General features: G+C 44.6%; 1 protein-coding gene across 1 annotated transcript in view; it reads left to right on the top strand.

Moving 5' to 3' along the window:
- Positions 1-10,470: 10,470 nt before the first annotated feature.
- Positions 10,471-14,881, top strand: part of SAE1 (SUMO1 activating enzyme subunit 1) — a 74,137-nt gene continuing 69,726 nt past the window's right edge. The window contains exon 1 of the mRNA XM_056540006.1: positions 10,471-10,677. Within this exon, the coding sequence (XP_056395981.1) occupies positions 10,586-10,677 (92 nt within the window). The 5' untranslated portion in view covers positions 10,471-10,585. The remainder of the gene's footprint in view (positions 10,678-14,881) is intronic.

The following is a 14,881-nucleotide window of genomic DNA, read 5'->3' as shown; positions in this document are numbered from 1 at the left end:
TGTGCAAATAAAAAATTAAATTTTTCATTTTTACGGACCACTGTTCCAAAAATCTGTCGGACACCTGTGGGGCGTAAATTCTCACTGTACCCTTTATTACATTACATGAGAGGTGTAGTTTCCAAAATGGGGTCACATGTGTCGGGGGTCCATTGTTCTGGCACTATGGGAGCTCTGTAAATACATGTGGCCTTCAATTCCGGACAAAATTTCTCTTCAAAATCCCAATGGCGCTCCTTCTCTTCTGAGCATTGTAGTTCGCCCGCAGAGCACTTTAAATTCACATATGGGGTATGTTCTTACTCAGAAGAGATGGGGTTACAAATTTGGGGGGGGCTTTTTTCCTATTTTCCCTTGTGAAAATGAAAAATTTAGGGTAACACCAGCATTTTAGTGAAAAATTTTTTTTTTTTTTCATTTTCCCATCCAACTTTAATGAAAATTCGTCAAACACCTGTGGGGTGTTCAGGCTCACTATACCCCTTGTCACGTTCCGTGAGGGGTGTAGTTTCCAAAATGGGGTCACATGTGGGTATTTTTTTTTTTTGCGTTTGTCAGAACCGCTGTAAAATCAGCCACCCCTGTGCAAATCACCAATTTAGGCCTCAAATGTACATGATGCGCTCTCATTCCTGAGCCTTGTTGTGCGTCCGCAGAGCATTTTACGTCCACATCTGGGGTATTTCTGTACTCAGGAGAAATTGCATTACAAAATTTTGGGGTCTTTTTTTCCTTTTACCGCTTGTGAAAATAAAAAGTATGGGGGAACACCAGCATGTGTAAAATTTTTTATTTTTTTACACTAACAGGCTGGTGTAGCCGCCAACTTTTCCTTTTCACAAGCGGTAGAAGGAAAAAAAGCCCCCCAAAATTTGTAGTGCAATTTCTCCCGAGTACGGCAATACCCCATATGTGGCCCTAAACTGTTTCCTTGAAATACGACAGGGCTCTGAAGTGAGAGAGCGCCATGTGCATTTGAGGGCTAAATTAGGGATTGCATAGGGGTGGACATAGGAGTATTCTATACCAGTGATTCCCAAACAGGGTGCCTCCAGCTGTTTCTAAACTCCCAGCATGCCTGGACAGTCAGTGGCTGTCCAGAAATGCTGGGAGTTGTTGTTTTGCAACAGCTGGAGGCTCCGTTTTGGAAACACTGCCATACACGACGTTTTTATTGGGGGGGACAGTGTAAGGGGGTGTATATGTAGTGTTTTACTCTTTATTATGTGTTAGTGTAGTGTAGTGTTTTTAGGGTACTTTCGCACTGTCGGGTTACGGTGAATTTCCGCTAGGAGTTTGCGCTGCGGCGAAAAAGTTGCCGCAGCCCAAACTTGAAGCAGGAAATTTACTGTAAACCTGTCCGTGTGAATGTACCCTGTTTCAAAACTACAACTCCCAGCATGTACTGACAGACCGTGCATGCTGGGAGTTGTAGTTTTGCAACAGCTGGAGGCACACTGGTTGGAAAACCTTCAGTTAGGTTCTGTTACCTAACTCAGTATTTTCCAACCAGTGTGCCTCCAGCTGTTGCAAAACTACAACTCCCAGCATGTACTAATCACCGAAGGGCATGCTGGGAGATGTAGTTATGCAAGATCTGGAGGGATATAGTTTAGAGACCACTGTATAGTGGTCTCAAACTGCAGCCCTCCAGCTGTTGCAAAACTACACATTCCAGCATGCCCAAACAGCTGTCTGGGCATGCTATGAGTTGTAGTTTTGCAACATCTGGAGGGCTACAGTTTAGAGACCACAGTCTCAGACTGTAGCCCTCCAGATCAACTTACCGGCTTCCGTAGGATCCAGGGAGCCGTCCTCTTCTGACGCACGTCACGCCGCCCGCCAATCACCGTCGCCGCAGCCTCTGGATCGGTAAGTGGACATCGGCACCCGGTCCCCTTCGGTTCCCCGTTCTGCCCCGCCTATTGTGGGTGGGCAGAACGGGGAAAACTAAAGTTAACCCCCCCCCGCCCCCGGTCTGCTATTGGTCGTCGCCTCTGACGATCAATAGCAGACCAATAGCAGGGATAGGAGGGGTGGCACCCCTGCCACCTCACTCCTATGCCTACAGGGGGATCATGGGTGTCTTAGACAACCGCGATCCCCCTTATATTCCGGGTCACCATAGACCCGTATGACCCGGAATTGGCGCAAATCGCAAGTGTGAATTCACTTGCGATTTGCGCCGATCGCCAACGGGGGGGGGGGGGGGTCTGATGACCCCCCCTGGGCATTTGCGCGGGGTGTCTGGTGATTGATATCAGCAGTCACCCCGGTCCGGTCCCCGCCCGGCAAGCGGCGGGGACCAAAATTCCCACGGCGTATGGATACGCCCTGGGTCCTTAAGTACCAGGACGTCAAGGCGTATCCATACGCCCTAGGTCCTTAAGTGGTTAACCTGTTAAGGACCAAGGATGTACCGGTATGTCCTGAGTCCTTTCCCTTTCTATTACGCGGGGCCATGGCCCGGTGTCCTAGCGGGTCGGGCCCGGCCTCTAACAACAGGCGGGACCCGTGGCTAATAGCACGCGGCAATGATCGCGGTGCCGCACGCTATTAACTCTTTAGAAGCGGCGTTCAAAGTTGAACGCCACGTCTAAAGTGAAAGTAAAACAATTCCGGTTAAGCGCTGCTATATAAATAAAATTATTATTATTAAATTATTATTATTAGCTCAGGGGGCTGTTCGGGATCGCCGTGGCGAAATCACGGTGTCCTAAACAGCTGTAGGACACGAGGAGGGTCTCCAACATTGTCTTCTGGTGTCCGATCGCCGAATGCCTGCTCAGTGCCTGAGATCCAGGCATGAGCAGTCAAGCGGCAGAATCAGTGATCACTGGTTTTCTATGAGAAACCAGTGATCAATGTAAAAGATCAGTGTGTGCAGTGTTCTAGGTCCCTATGGGAGCTATAACACTGCAAAAAAAGAAGTGAGAAAAAAAAGTGAATAAAGATCATTTAACATCTTCCCTAATTAAAGTTTGAATCACCCCCCTTTTCCCATTAAAAAAAAAAACTGTGTAAATAAAAATAAACATATGTGGTATGACTGCGTGCGGAAATGTCCGAATTCCAAAGTAGTGTATTTTTGGTCACTTTTTATATCATGAAAAAATGAATAAACAAGTCCGATCAACAAGTCCGATCAATACAAAAATTGTACCGCTAAAAACTTCAGATTACGGCGCAAAAAATGAGCCCTCATACTGCACCATATGCGGAAAAATATAAAAGTTATAGGGGTCAGAAGATGACAATTTTAAACGTATAAATTTTCCTGCATGTAGTTATGATTTTTTTCAGAAGTGCGACAAAATCAAACCTATATAAGTAGGAGATCATTTTAATCATATGGACCTACAGAATAAAGAGAGTGTGTCATTTGTACCGAAAAATGTACTGGGTAGAAACAGAAGCCCCCAAAATTTACAAAATGGCGTTTTATTTCCCGTTTCGCCGTCGATTTTTGGGTCAAATGACTGATGTCATTACAAAGCAGAATTGGTGGTGCAAAAAATAAGCCATCATATGGATTTTTAAGTGCAAAATTGAAAGGGTTATGATTTTTTAAAGGTAAGGAGGAAAAAACAAAAGTGCAAAAACGGAAAAAACCCTGGTCCTTAAAGGGTTAAGGACCAGGGTGCAGGTGTAGACACTTAACGACGAAGGACGTAAATGTACGTCCTGGTGCGGTGGTACTTAACACACCGGGATGTACATTTACTTCCTATACATAGCCGCAATGCTCGGGTCATGCGCAGCAGGTCTGGGCTACTAATAGCAGCCAGGGACCCGCCGGTAATGAGTAATGGCGGACATCCGCGATCATGCCCCTCAGATGCCGTGATCAATACAGATCACCAAAATGGATGATCGGATCACCCACATCCAGAATGGCAGACAGAGGTCCCCTCACCTGCCTCCGCTGCTTTCCATGGGTCTTCTGCTCTGGTCTGCGATCGAGCAGATCAGAGCAGAAGCAGAGCAGAAGATGAACGATAACACAGATCAGTGCTATCCCCTGTGCATCGCATTGAACAGTATTAGCAATCGAATGATTGCTATAAATAGTCCCCTATGGGGACTATTAATGTGTAAAAGTAAAAGTTAAAAAAAGTTAAAAAAAATAAATGTAAAAAAATTAGAAAAATCCCCTCCCCCAATAAAAATGTAAATTGTCCGTTTTTCACCACGTGCGTAAATATCCGAACTATGAAAATATAATGTTAATTATCCTGTAAAAAATGTAACAATTGCACAAAAAAGTAAAGTAAAAAATGTAACAATTGCACAAAAAAGTAAAGTAAAAAATGTAACAATTGCACAATCAATTCTGCTTTACCAGTGCCAGCACCTGTTTTCTATTGTGAAGTATGCAAAAATAAAATTGGCTGTGTCCTTAAGGTCAAATTGGGCTGTGTCCTTAAGGGGTTAAGTGACCAAAAAGCAGCATTTCTGGACTTTTTTACATTTATGCCATTTAGCATGTGCTTTCATTAACATTATATTTTAATATTTTAGACATTTCCGCACGCAGCGATACCAAATATGTTTGTTTATTTTTGTTCACATTATTTTATTTAAAAAGTTATTTTAACTTTTATTAGAGGAGGGGCTTATTCATATTTATTAAAGAGTACCTGTCATAATCTTGCTAAATGTTATAATCCCCCCAGTTCACTGCCCCATCATGATAACCCTGGACTTTATTTATATTATTTTTTAGTTTTCTACATTGATATTGCTCTGTATTTTCTGCTCAGATTCACAGATTGGGAAGGGGCTTTCCCCAGCAGGCATCACATCATCTGAAGCCATATGGGGAGAACTTCCTCCCTCACTCTGCTACACACAGCCCAGAGCAGTTCAGTGTGAGATGCGCTATGATTGGTTAACGCTGTACCACCCCTTCTCAGCACTCCAGACTTCATTTCCTGATTTTGGACTTCTGCCAGGCCAGCAGGAGTCCAAAGTCTGTGCAAGAGATGGGGGGGAAATGTGCCCTGGACAAGTAGAGAGACACCTAGTGGCAGCTTTTTTTTAAATGCAAATAAAACATAGAAAACTTCATCTTTTTAAAACAAAGTACATGAGAAACAGTTTTTATTTACAAAAAGTAGTGCAATAGCAAAAATTAGCTTTAATGACAGTGCCCATTTAACACTTTATTTTATTATTCTTTTCACTATTTTTCTGTTTCCATAGGGAACATATTGGAAACTGAATTAGAATTGGAGACATAGAATGTTTTGATTTTAAACATTGCTCAGTGCTATATCATAGCATAGCATAGCATGGATCAGTGTTATTGGTGCTCTACTAGTACAGCCTGGCTGAGCCAGCCTGTACAATAACATGATTACCGAGGGGTAAGGAGGTAAGCTGAAGAACTTCGCCCACCATCTTAGCTGATTGGGACCCCCCGATTGCACTGCGGAGGTCCTAATCAGCCCCTCTGAGCTAAGTGGTAGTGTGTTTTCTACATTTAAATCCTGCAATTGACTTTGTTTGCATTTTTTAATGGAATAAACAAGCAGCATGTTAGCCAGATCAGACATGTAGCACCAAAATTACCATAGCCCATGGAGGAGTAGTGCAGTTGCCCATAGTAACCAGATCGCTTCTTTCATTTTTAAAAAGGCCTCTGAAACAAAAAGCAAACTCTTCCTATAAACAGATTCTGATAAATCTCCCCCATATGCCTCAATACTCACTTGGGGGACAATAACCTCCTTCCTATGGACAGTTTAGGAGCCAGGTGTATCTAGGGCCAAATACGATACCATATCCACAATTTCAGATTTGCTGTTGCATTTTGTAAAAAAAAAAAAAAAAGTCAAAAATACATAAGAGTTTCCTTGTAAAATCTGGCGGTGTGTGTGTGTGTGTAAATGCACCCTTAGGGTGGGATTACATGTGATAGCCTGGGGGAGTAAGGTATATGGGATGTAGCTGTGCGGTTGCTAAAGGGTGCTTGTTTAACCCTTTCTATTTGTGACGCCAGGGTGAGGGCTCCTCTGTAATGCTTGTCCTACCGCCACCCTTCTGAAGAGCGATAGGGAGGTAGAGAATAATGGAATGTCCACAACCGGAATTTTGCTGAAACAGTTGTAACTTTTACTGAAGATTTTATGCAAGCTTCATAACCGGAACAGTCTCTATACATACAACTGCACTTGGAGATTGACAAAGGTTGGGACCTTAAGCAATTTAGAGTAATTAGGATAATATACACTGTTCCACTGGATTTAGGGGATTTCGTTGCGGTCCAGTAGTCACGCTAGCTTTAGCGGGGATTAGTTTCGAACTCACGGTTTAGTTCAGCTGAGGCCGGTAGGTTTTCTGGCCTAACGTGTCTTTGAAAGTTGCGCAGATCCGTCCTGCTAGTCCGGCATCCACGAGAGCAGCAACCCAAGAGAGCGATAATTGGCTACAGCTCCCTTATATGGGCAGGGGCTGGGCTAGTGCTGATTGGTCCAATACTTGTGTCAATCACCATTACAAAGGGTTACGGTTAACATGTGACCCAAGGACCTCCAAAGGACTTCCAATATACCATAGAGGATTCAACATGGTCACGTGACCGAAGGTCCTGCTACATCAACAAGGTAAGTCATCTATACATTATCCTAAATACACACATTATCAAGTATATACACTATAAATACTATAGAATTAGAGTAGAATAGAGGCAACTAGGGGCTGTCCCACCTGGGGGACACTACCTGAGCGTAGTTACTCTGACTTTGGGGACTACCAAACTAGGTACGGTATGCAATACGGTACCAGGACACCACACACAAGTAAGCGCATCCACAGCGTATTTGCACTGCTGACAGTCATAGAGCTACAGCAGAGCGAGCGCCCTGCTGTGTCTGCTCAAATCTGCGGATTTCCCGTCAGCAGTCATGAGCAGACACGCAGAGCTACAGCAGCAGCAGGGAGCTCGCTCTTCCATATTTCTATGACTGCCTGCATTGCTTTCGCAGCGTAAAATACGCTGCGGATGTGCCCTGTGTGACACTACTCTAAAGGTATGTTCACATGTTGATAACTCGCAAAAGGTTTACCGTTGTGAATTTCACTACTATTCACTTCATCAGGTCCCCCGAAAATCTGCCACTATCACAGATTTTCCGTGACGCCATTGAAGTGATGGGAACAAGATTCACATCAGATTTCCTACAGCGGAAAACCTGCTCATTGGACCAGCTGCAACACAATTGCAGGAGTCTGATGAGCCAAGATGGCGGCCATAGATCTCCTCACCTGCTCTGTGCAGCTCTTCTGGGATCCACTTGTATAGCCTACTGTCTGGCAGGCTATGCAAGTGGATTGCTGATATTACTGATCAGTGCTATGCTAATATATATATATATATATATATATATATATATATATATATATATATATATAAAAAGCCCCTCCCCCACTGAAATATAAATCCTTCCCTTTTTTCCATTTTACTAAGAATAAATACAGTGACCCCCCCGACCTACGATGGCCCCAACATACGATAATTTCAACATACTCTCAGAGGCCATTGCATGGTGAAGGCAGCATCAACATACGCTGCTTTTGTATGTCGAAGCCATTGCATAAACGGCTATCCGGCAGCGCAGACTGCTTCAGCTGCTGCCAGATAGCCGTTTAATGTGCCCTGTGTGGTCCGGTGATTGTCACTCACCTGTCCCAGACGTTCGGGACCGTCCTCTTTGCACTCTGCTGCATGGCCGTCGCTCTCCTTCGTCGTCATCACGTCACCGCGCACGCCGTCCCGTCATCCAATAGGAGCGGTGAGCGTAGCGACGTGATGACGGCGATGGAGAGCGACGATCCAGGTCAGCGGTGACGCTCTGGATCGGCGAGGACATGATGGCGGCGACGTGGAGCGACGATCCAGGGCAGCAGTGGCGGTCCAGAGTGGCGGGGACACATGAATATAACTTTCCCACAACATACAATGGATTCAAGTAACGATGGTTCATTTGGAACTAATTACCATCGTATGTTGAGGGATCACTGTAAATAACAAACTAAACATACATATATGGTATCACGCTTGGGGAAATGTCTGAACTTTTAAAATATTATGTGAATTCGGGTAGAAAACAGGCATGGTCGCACATCTACAATCTTGTATAATGATCTGATTGCTTCTCAGCATAATATCAAAAACTAACAGGTTGTTAGTATACATTTTTGATCAAAAAGTACAAGCCCACTCGCCACGTCAAGGCCCACTGGCAGAGCGGCCCCAATGCCACTCAAACCAGTCTATGGGCCGCACCCGCCCGCAGACACAGCGCCACGGCAGCAACGGACACCGCACAGCACCACACCAGTGTGAACAAGGTGTAATGGCTCACTTACCATGTGCTCCCAGTCAGACTGGGAGGCTGCTAGGAAAGAAATGGCCCTTGTGTAGCTAACTACTACTTATATAGGGTTGGGCTGAGGGGGTGGGGAAGAGTGCAGCACATGTTAAAAAAAAAAAAAAGGAGGGGATAGAAAACACAGTGTGAATTTGGGTAGAAAAACAGACATGGTGCACATCTACAATGTTGTATAATGATCTGATTGCTTCTCAGCATAATATCAAAAACTAACAGGTTGTTCGTATACATTTTTGATCAAAAAGTACAAGTCCACTCGCCACGTCAAGGCCACCTATTTAGAGTGGGTCCCTAACGTCCCTAGCATAAAATGGCGTAGCACCGGGCGGCGACCACCACCGCCGCGACACCAGTGGTGGTGGTATTTTAAAATATTATGTTAATAATTCTGAATGGTGAGCAGAGTAAACATAGAAAAATAAAATCCAACATTGCTCCTTTTTTGGTCACATTCCAGAGAAAATGTAATAAAAGCAATTAAAAAGTCATATATGCGCAAAAGTAGTATCGATAAAAACTACAGACGCAGTGCAAAACATGAGCCCATCTCCGGCCACGTATATGGAAAAATTTGAAAGTTATATGTAGCCATAGTTATCAAAATAGTAAGGTTGGAGAATATAGGGGAGAGCAATACAAGGATCCAGCAGAAAAATGACACCCGTGGGGTGCACGCAATCAAGATATAGGATCAGAAAATCATACAGTACAAGAACGATAGCATGCACTCACCGATGGAACAGTGTCTAGGCGTCTGTAGGTCCGGGGTCTCGGGACAGCATACCGGGATGTGCCGAATCGCTCAGGAGTGCTTCGGCACATCCCAGCATGCTGTCCCGAGATCCCGGACCTACGAACGCCTAGACACTGTTCCGGCGGTGAGTGCATGCTATTGTTCTTGTACTGTGATAATCATGGGTATCATTTTAATCGTATTGACCCACAGAATAAAGATAAAGTCAGTTGTACCGTAAAGTGCAGTACATAAAAACAAAAAAAGTTGCAAAATTGCGCTTTTCTTTTCATTTGTCCCCCGTGAACGGTTGCGCCGCACATTTTACGGTAAAAAATGTAAAGTGTCATTACAAAGTACAATTGGTTGCGCAAAAAAACAAGCCCTCATACGGGTCTGTGGATGGATGAATAAATAAGAATATTGGCTCTTAGAAGACAAAAATGCAAACATGAAAATTGGCTGTGTTATAAAGGGTTAAATGGGTAGTCCAGTGGTGAAAACTTATCCCCTATCCTAAGGCTAGGGGATAAGTTTCAGATCACGGGGGGTCCGACTGCTGGGAACCCCCGCGATCTCCTGTACGGAGCCCCGACAGCCCGCGGGAAGGGGGCGTGTTGACCACCGCACGAAGCGGCGGCTGACACGCCCCCTCAATACAACTCTATGGCAGAGGCGAAGCGCTGCCTTCGGCAATCTCCGGCTCTGCCATAGCGATATAATGAGGGGGTGTGTCGGCCGCCGCTTCGTGCGGGGGTCGACACCCGCTATCTGGCCAGCGAGCCGGGGCCCTGTACAGAGAGATCGCGGGGGGGGGGCAGCGGTCGGACCCCTCGCGATCTGAAACTTAGGATAGGGGATACGTTTTTCACCACTGGACTACCCTTTAACCAGTGTTTTCCAAACGGTGTGCCTCCAGCTGTTGCAAAACTACAACTCCCAGCATGCCTAGCCAGTTGTTGTAGTTTTGCAACAGCAGGAGACACACTGTTTGGAAAACACTAGGTCAGGCACAGGTAACCTTCGGCACTGCAGAGCTTTTGGACAACATCTCCCATGATGCTTTGTCAGCATTTTGGCTGTAAGAGCATCATGGGAGATGTAGTCCAAAACATCTGCAGTGCGGAAAGTTGCCTCTGGCTGACCTAGGTTCAGCTATTGGTTGAGGAAGACTGATGTGCACTACTGCAACATGCCCTGTAGATGGCGCCTAGAGGATAAGCGCACACATATCGAGCAGCAAAGGTATTACCGGTCACCATGACAACCGCTCTGCAGCCCGATCAGAACGCGCCAATACGTCACGTGACACCCAGAGAAAGGAAGGGGCGGGCAGCGGAGAGAGTCACGTGGTCCGGCTGGCGGGTAGTGACGTAGCCTTGCCCCGCCTCCCGTTGTCGTCCATTCATTCGGTGTGTCTGTACGGACCGGTGATTAAAAAAATAAATAAATAAAAATGGTGGAGAAGGAGGAAGCGGTGATCAGTGAGGAGGAGGCCGCACAGTATGACCGGCAGATCCGCCTCTGGGGGCTGGAGGCGCAGAGGAGGTGACTCTCATATTCATACTATAGTGGGCTCCGGTGTGAGGGACACATGTGGGGCATTGTATGGAGCGGTGAATGGTGCCAGTATCACTAGTCACAGTACTGAAATTAAAGGGGTATTCCATCATTTAATGTCCTATATCCTTGTATAACGAAATATATCCCCCCCACCTGTTGCTTTCCAGCTGTTGCAAAATTACAACTCCCAGCATGCCAAATGCTGTCCGGGCATGCTGGGAGTTGTAGTCTTGCAACAGCTGGGGGGCACCCTGGTTGGGAAACACTAAGGAAATGAAGGTCCAAACAACTAATGGAGAATAAAAAATGACTGACGTGTTTTGGATAGTGAGGAAAAGTTACTCAGTTGCCCAAAGCAACCAATCAGATCGCTTCTTTCATTATTCAGAGGCCTTTTCAAAAATGAAAGAAGCGATCTGATTGGTTGCGATGGGCAACTCAGCAACTTTTCCTCTGGACAGGTTTTGATAACTCTACCCCCCCCCCCCCCCCCTGTGTCCTTAGGCATAGACAATGACTAAGAACTCTCCGAAACCTGTCAGTCAATTATTTTTATTTTTTAGTTTATCACTTTTTTATTTTTTGTATGGAATAAATAGATTTTCTTTTTGGACTACTTGAGCTGGAGCTTTTTTGCCTTAGTGTTTCCCAACCAGTGGGCTGCTAGCTGTTGCAAAACTACAACTCCCAGCATGCCCGGACAGCCTTCGGCTGTCCGGGCATGCTGGGAATTGTAGTTTTGCAACAGCAAGCAGCCGACTGGTTAAGAAACACTGGCATTAGTTAGTCCCGCTGTGAGACACGCTCGTAAGGGAGTGTTCACACAGCAACAATTTCTGCAGGGATATTCATTTTCCATTGACGTAAAGCATTGTCAAAGCAAGCGAGCCCCAAGCTTGCTTCTCCTAGCCATCGGTGGGGGTCTCAGTACTGAGACCCTGACTGATCAAAACTTGTAAACTGTTTTTAAGTGAAACAGTGCTTGACAAATCCCAAGTGCTAGGTCACCATTAGAGATGAGCGAACTTACAGTAAATTCGATTCGTCACGAACTTCTCGGCTCGGCAGTTGATGACTTTTCCTGCATAAATTAGTTCAGCTTTCCGGTGCTCCGGTGGGCTGGAAAAGGTGGATACAGTCCTAGGAGACTCTTTCCTAGTACTGTATCCACCTTTTCCAGCCCACCGGAGCACCTGAAAGCTGAACTAATTTATGCAGGATAAGTCACCAACTGCCGAGCCGAGAAGTTCGTGACGAATCGAAATTACTGTAAGTTCGCTCATCTCTAGTCACCATGGCGACTAAGAATTTTGTAGGCACTTCTCAATTTTAACTTACATTCACCTCCATTCCTGCACGGATCTCCTTTTCTGCCTCCAGTTGGCGCTATAGTGTTACATAAGGAGCAGCTATCAGGTGACCACTGGCAGCCAGTCAGCAGCCTCGCTGTTATGCTACATACTGGGGGGGATCTTCTGGTATAATCTGTTAACCCCTTAAGGACCATTCCCATTTTCGCTGTAGAACCCGGCCATTTTTTGCACATCTGACCACTTTCATTTAAAGCATTAATGCTTTTACCTTTCATTCTGATTCCGAGATTGTTTTTTCGTGACATATTCTACTTTATGTTAGTGGTAAAATTTTGTCGATACTTGCATAATTTCTTGGTGAAAAATTCTAAAATTGGATGAAAAAATTGAAAATTTAGCATTTTTTTAAAACTTTGAAGCTCTCTGCTTATAAGGAAAATGAATATTCCAAATAAATGATATATTGGTTCACATATACAATATGTCTACTTTATGTTTGCATCATAAAGTTGACATGTTTTTACTTTTGGAAGACACCAGAGGGCTTCAAAGTTCAGCAGCAATTTTCCAATTTTTCACAAAATTTTCAAATTCGAAATTTTTAAGGGACCAGTTCTGTTTTGAAGTGGATTTGAAGGGCCTTCATATTAGAAATACCCCACAAATTACCCCGTTATAAAAACTGCACCCCTCAAAGTATCCAAAATGACATTCAAAAGGTTTGTTAACCCTTTAGGTGTTTCACAGGAATAGCAGCAAATTGAAGGAGAAAATTCAAAATCTTCATTTTTTTTTTACACTCGCATGTTCTTGTAGACCCAGTTATTTAATTTTTACAAGGGGTAAAAGGAGAAAAATCTTCCTAAAATGTGTAACCCAATTTCTCTCGAGTAAGAAAATACCTCATATGTGTATGTCAAGTGTTCGGCGGGCGCAGTAGAGGGCTCAGAAGGGAAGGAGCGACAGTGGGATTTTGGAGAGTGGGTTTTTCTGAAATGATTTTTGGGGGGCATGTCGCATGTAACATAAAATGCTGGTTTTCCCTCAAATGTAAAATTTTTACAAGGGATAATAGGACAAAATGCCCCCCAATATTTGTCACCCCATATCTTCTGAGTATGTAAATACCCCATGTTAGGACGTAAAATGCTTTGCGGGCGAACTACAATGCTCAGAAGAGAAGGAGTCACATTTGGCTTTTGAAAAGCAAATTTTGCTGAAATGGTTTTTGGGGGGCATGTCGCATTTAGGAAGCCCCTGTGGTGCCAGGACAGCAAAAAAATACCCCACATGACATACTATTTTGGAAACTACACCCCTCAAGGCACGTAACAAGGGGTCCAGTGAGCCTTAACACCCCACAGGTATTTGACGACTTTTCGTTAAAGTTGGATGTGTAAAGTATTTATTTTTATTTTTTCACTAAAATGCTGGTTTTCCCTCAAATTTTAATTTTTTACAAGGGGTAATAGGACAAAATGCCCCCCAAAATTTGTAACCACATCTCTTCTGAGTATGAAAATACCCCATGTGTGGACGTCAAGTGCTCTGCTGGCGTACTACAATGCTCAGAAGAGGAGGAGCGCCATTGAGCTTTTGGGAAAAAAAATTGTTTGGAATGGAAGTCAGTGGCCATGTGCTTTTACAAAGCCCCCCCGTGGTGCCAGAACAGTGGACTCCCCCACATGTGACCCTATTTTGGAAACTACACCCCTCACAGAATTTAATAAGGGGTACAGTGAGTATTTACACCCCACTGGCGTTTGACAGATATTTGGAACAGTGGGTTGTGCAAATGAAAAATTACATTTTTCATTTTCACGGACCACTGTTCCAAAAATCTGTCAGACACCTGTGGGGCGTAAATGCTCACTGTACCCCTTATTACATTCCGTGAGGGGTGTAGTTTCCAAAATGGGGTCACGTGTGGGTATTTCTTTTTTTGTGTTTGTCAGAACCGCTGTAAAATCCGCCACCCCTGTGCAAATCACCAATTTAGGCCTCAAATGTACATGGTGCGCTCTCACTCATGAGCCTTGTTGTGCGCCCGCAGAGCATTTTACGCCCACATATGGGGTATTTCTGTACTCAGGAGAAATTGCGTTACAAATTTTTGGGGTCTTTTTTTTCCTTTTAACGCTTGTGAAAATAAAAAGTATGGGGCAACACCAGCATGTTAGTGTAAAATGTTTTATTTTTTTACACTAACAAGCTGGTGTAGCCCCCAAGTTTTCCTTTTCATAAGGGGTAAAAGGAGAAAAAGCCCCCCAAAATTTGTAACACAATTTCTACCGAGTACAGAAATACCCCATATGTGGCCCTAAACTGTTTCCTTGAAATACGACAGGGCTCCGAAGGGAGAGAGCGCCATGCGCATCTGAGGACTAAATTAGGGATTCCATAGGGGTGGACATAGGCATATTCTACGCCAGTGTTTCCCAAACAGGGTGCCTCCAGCTGTTGCTAAACTCCCAGCATGCCTGGACAGTTAGTGGCTGTCCGGAAATGCTGGGACTTGTTGTTTTGCAACAGCTGGAGGCTCCGTTTTGGAAACACTGCCATACAATTTGTTTTTCATTTTTATTGGGGGGGAGGGGGGGGGTACAGTGTAAGGGGGTGTATATGTAGTGTTTTACTCTTTATTATGTGGTAGTGTACTGTAGTGTTTTTAGGATACATTCGCACTGGCGTGTTACGGTGAGTTTCCCGCTAGGAGTTTGCGCTGGGGGGGAAACCTCCAGCTGTTTCAAAACTACAACTTCCATCATGTACTGACAGACCGTGCATGCTGGGAGTTGTACTTTTGCAACAGCTGGAAACACACTGGTTGGAAAACCTTCAGTTAGGTTCTGTTACCTAACTCAGTATTTTCCAAC

Source organism: Hyla sarda, chromosome 9 (assembly GCF_029499605.1).
Source record: "Hyla sarda isolate aHylSar1 chromosome 9, aHylSar1.hap1, whole genome shotgun sequence".
Classification (NCBI taxonomy): Eukaryota; Metazoa; Chordata; class Amphibia; order Anura; family Hylidae; genus Hyla; species Hyla sarda.
This window is presented reverse-complemented; position numbering and strand designations above follow the sequence as displayed.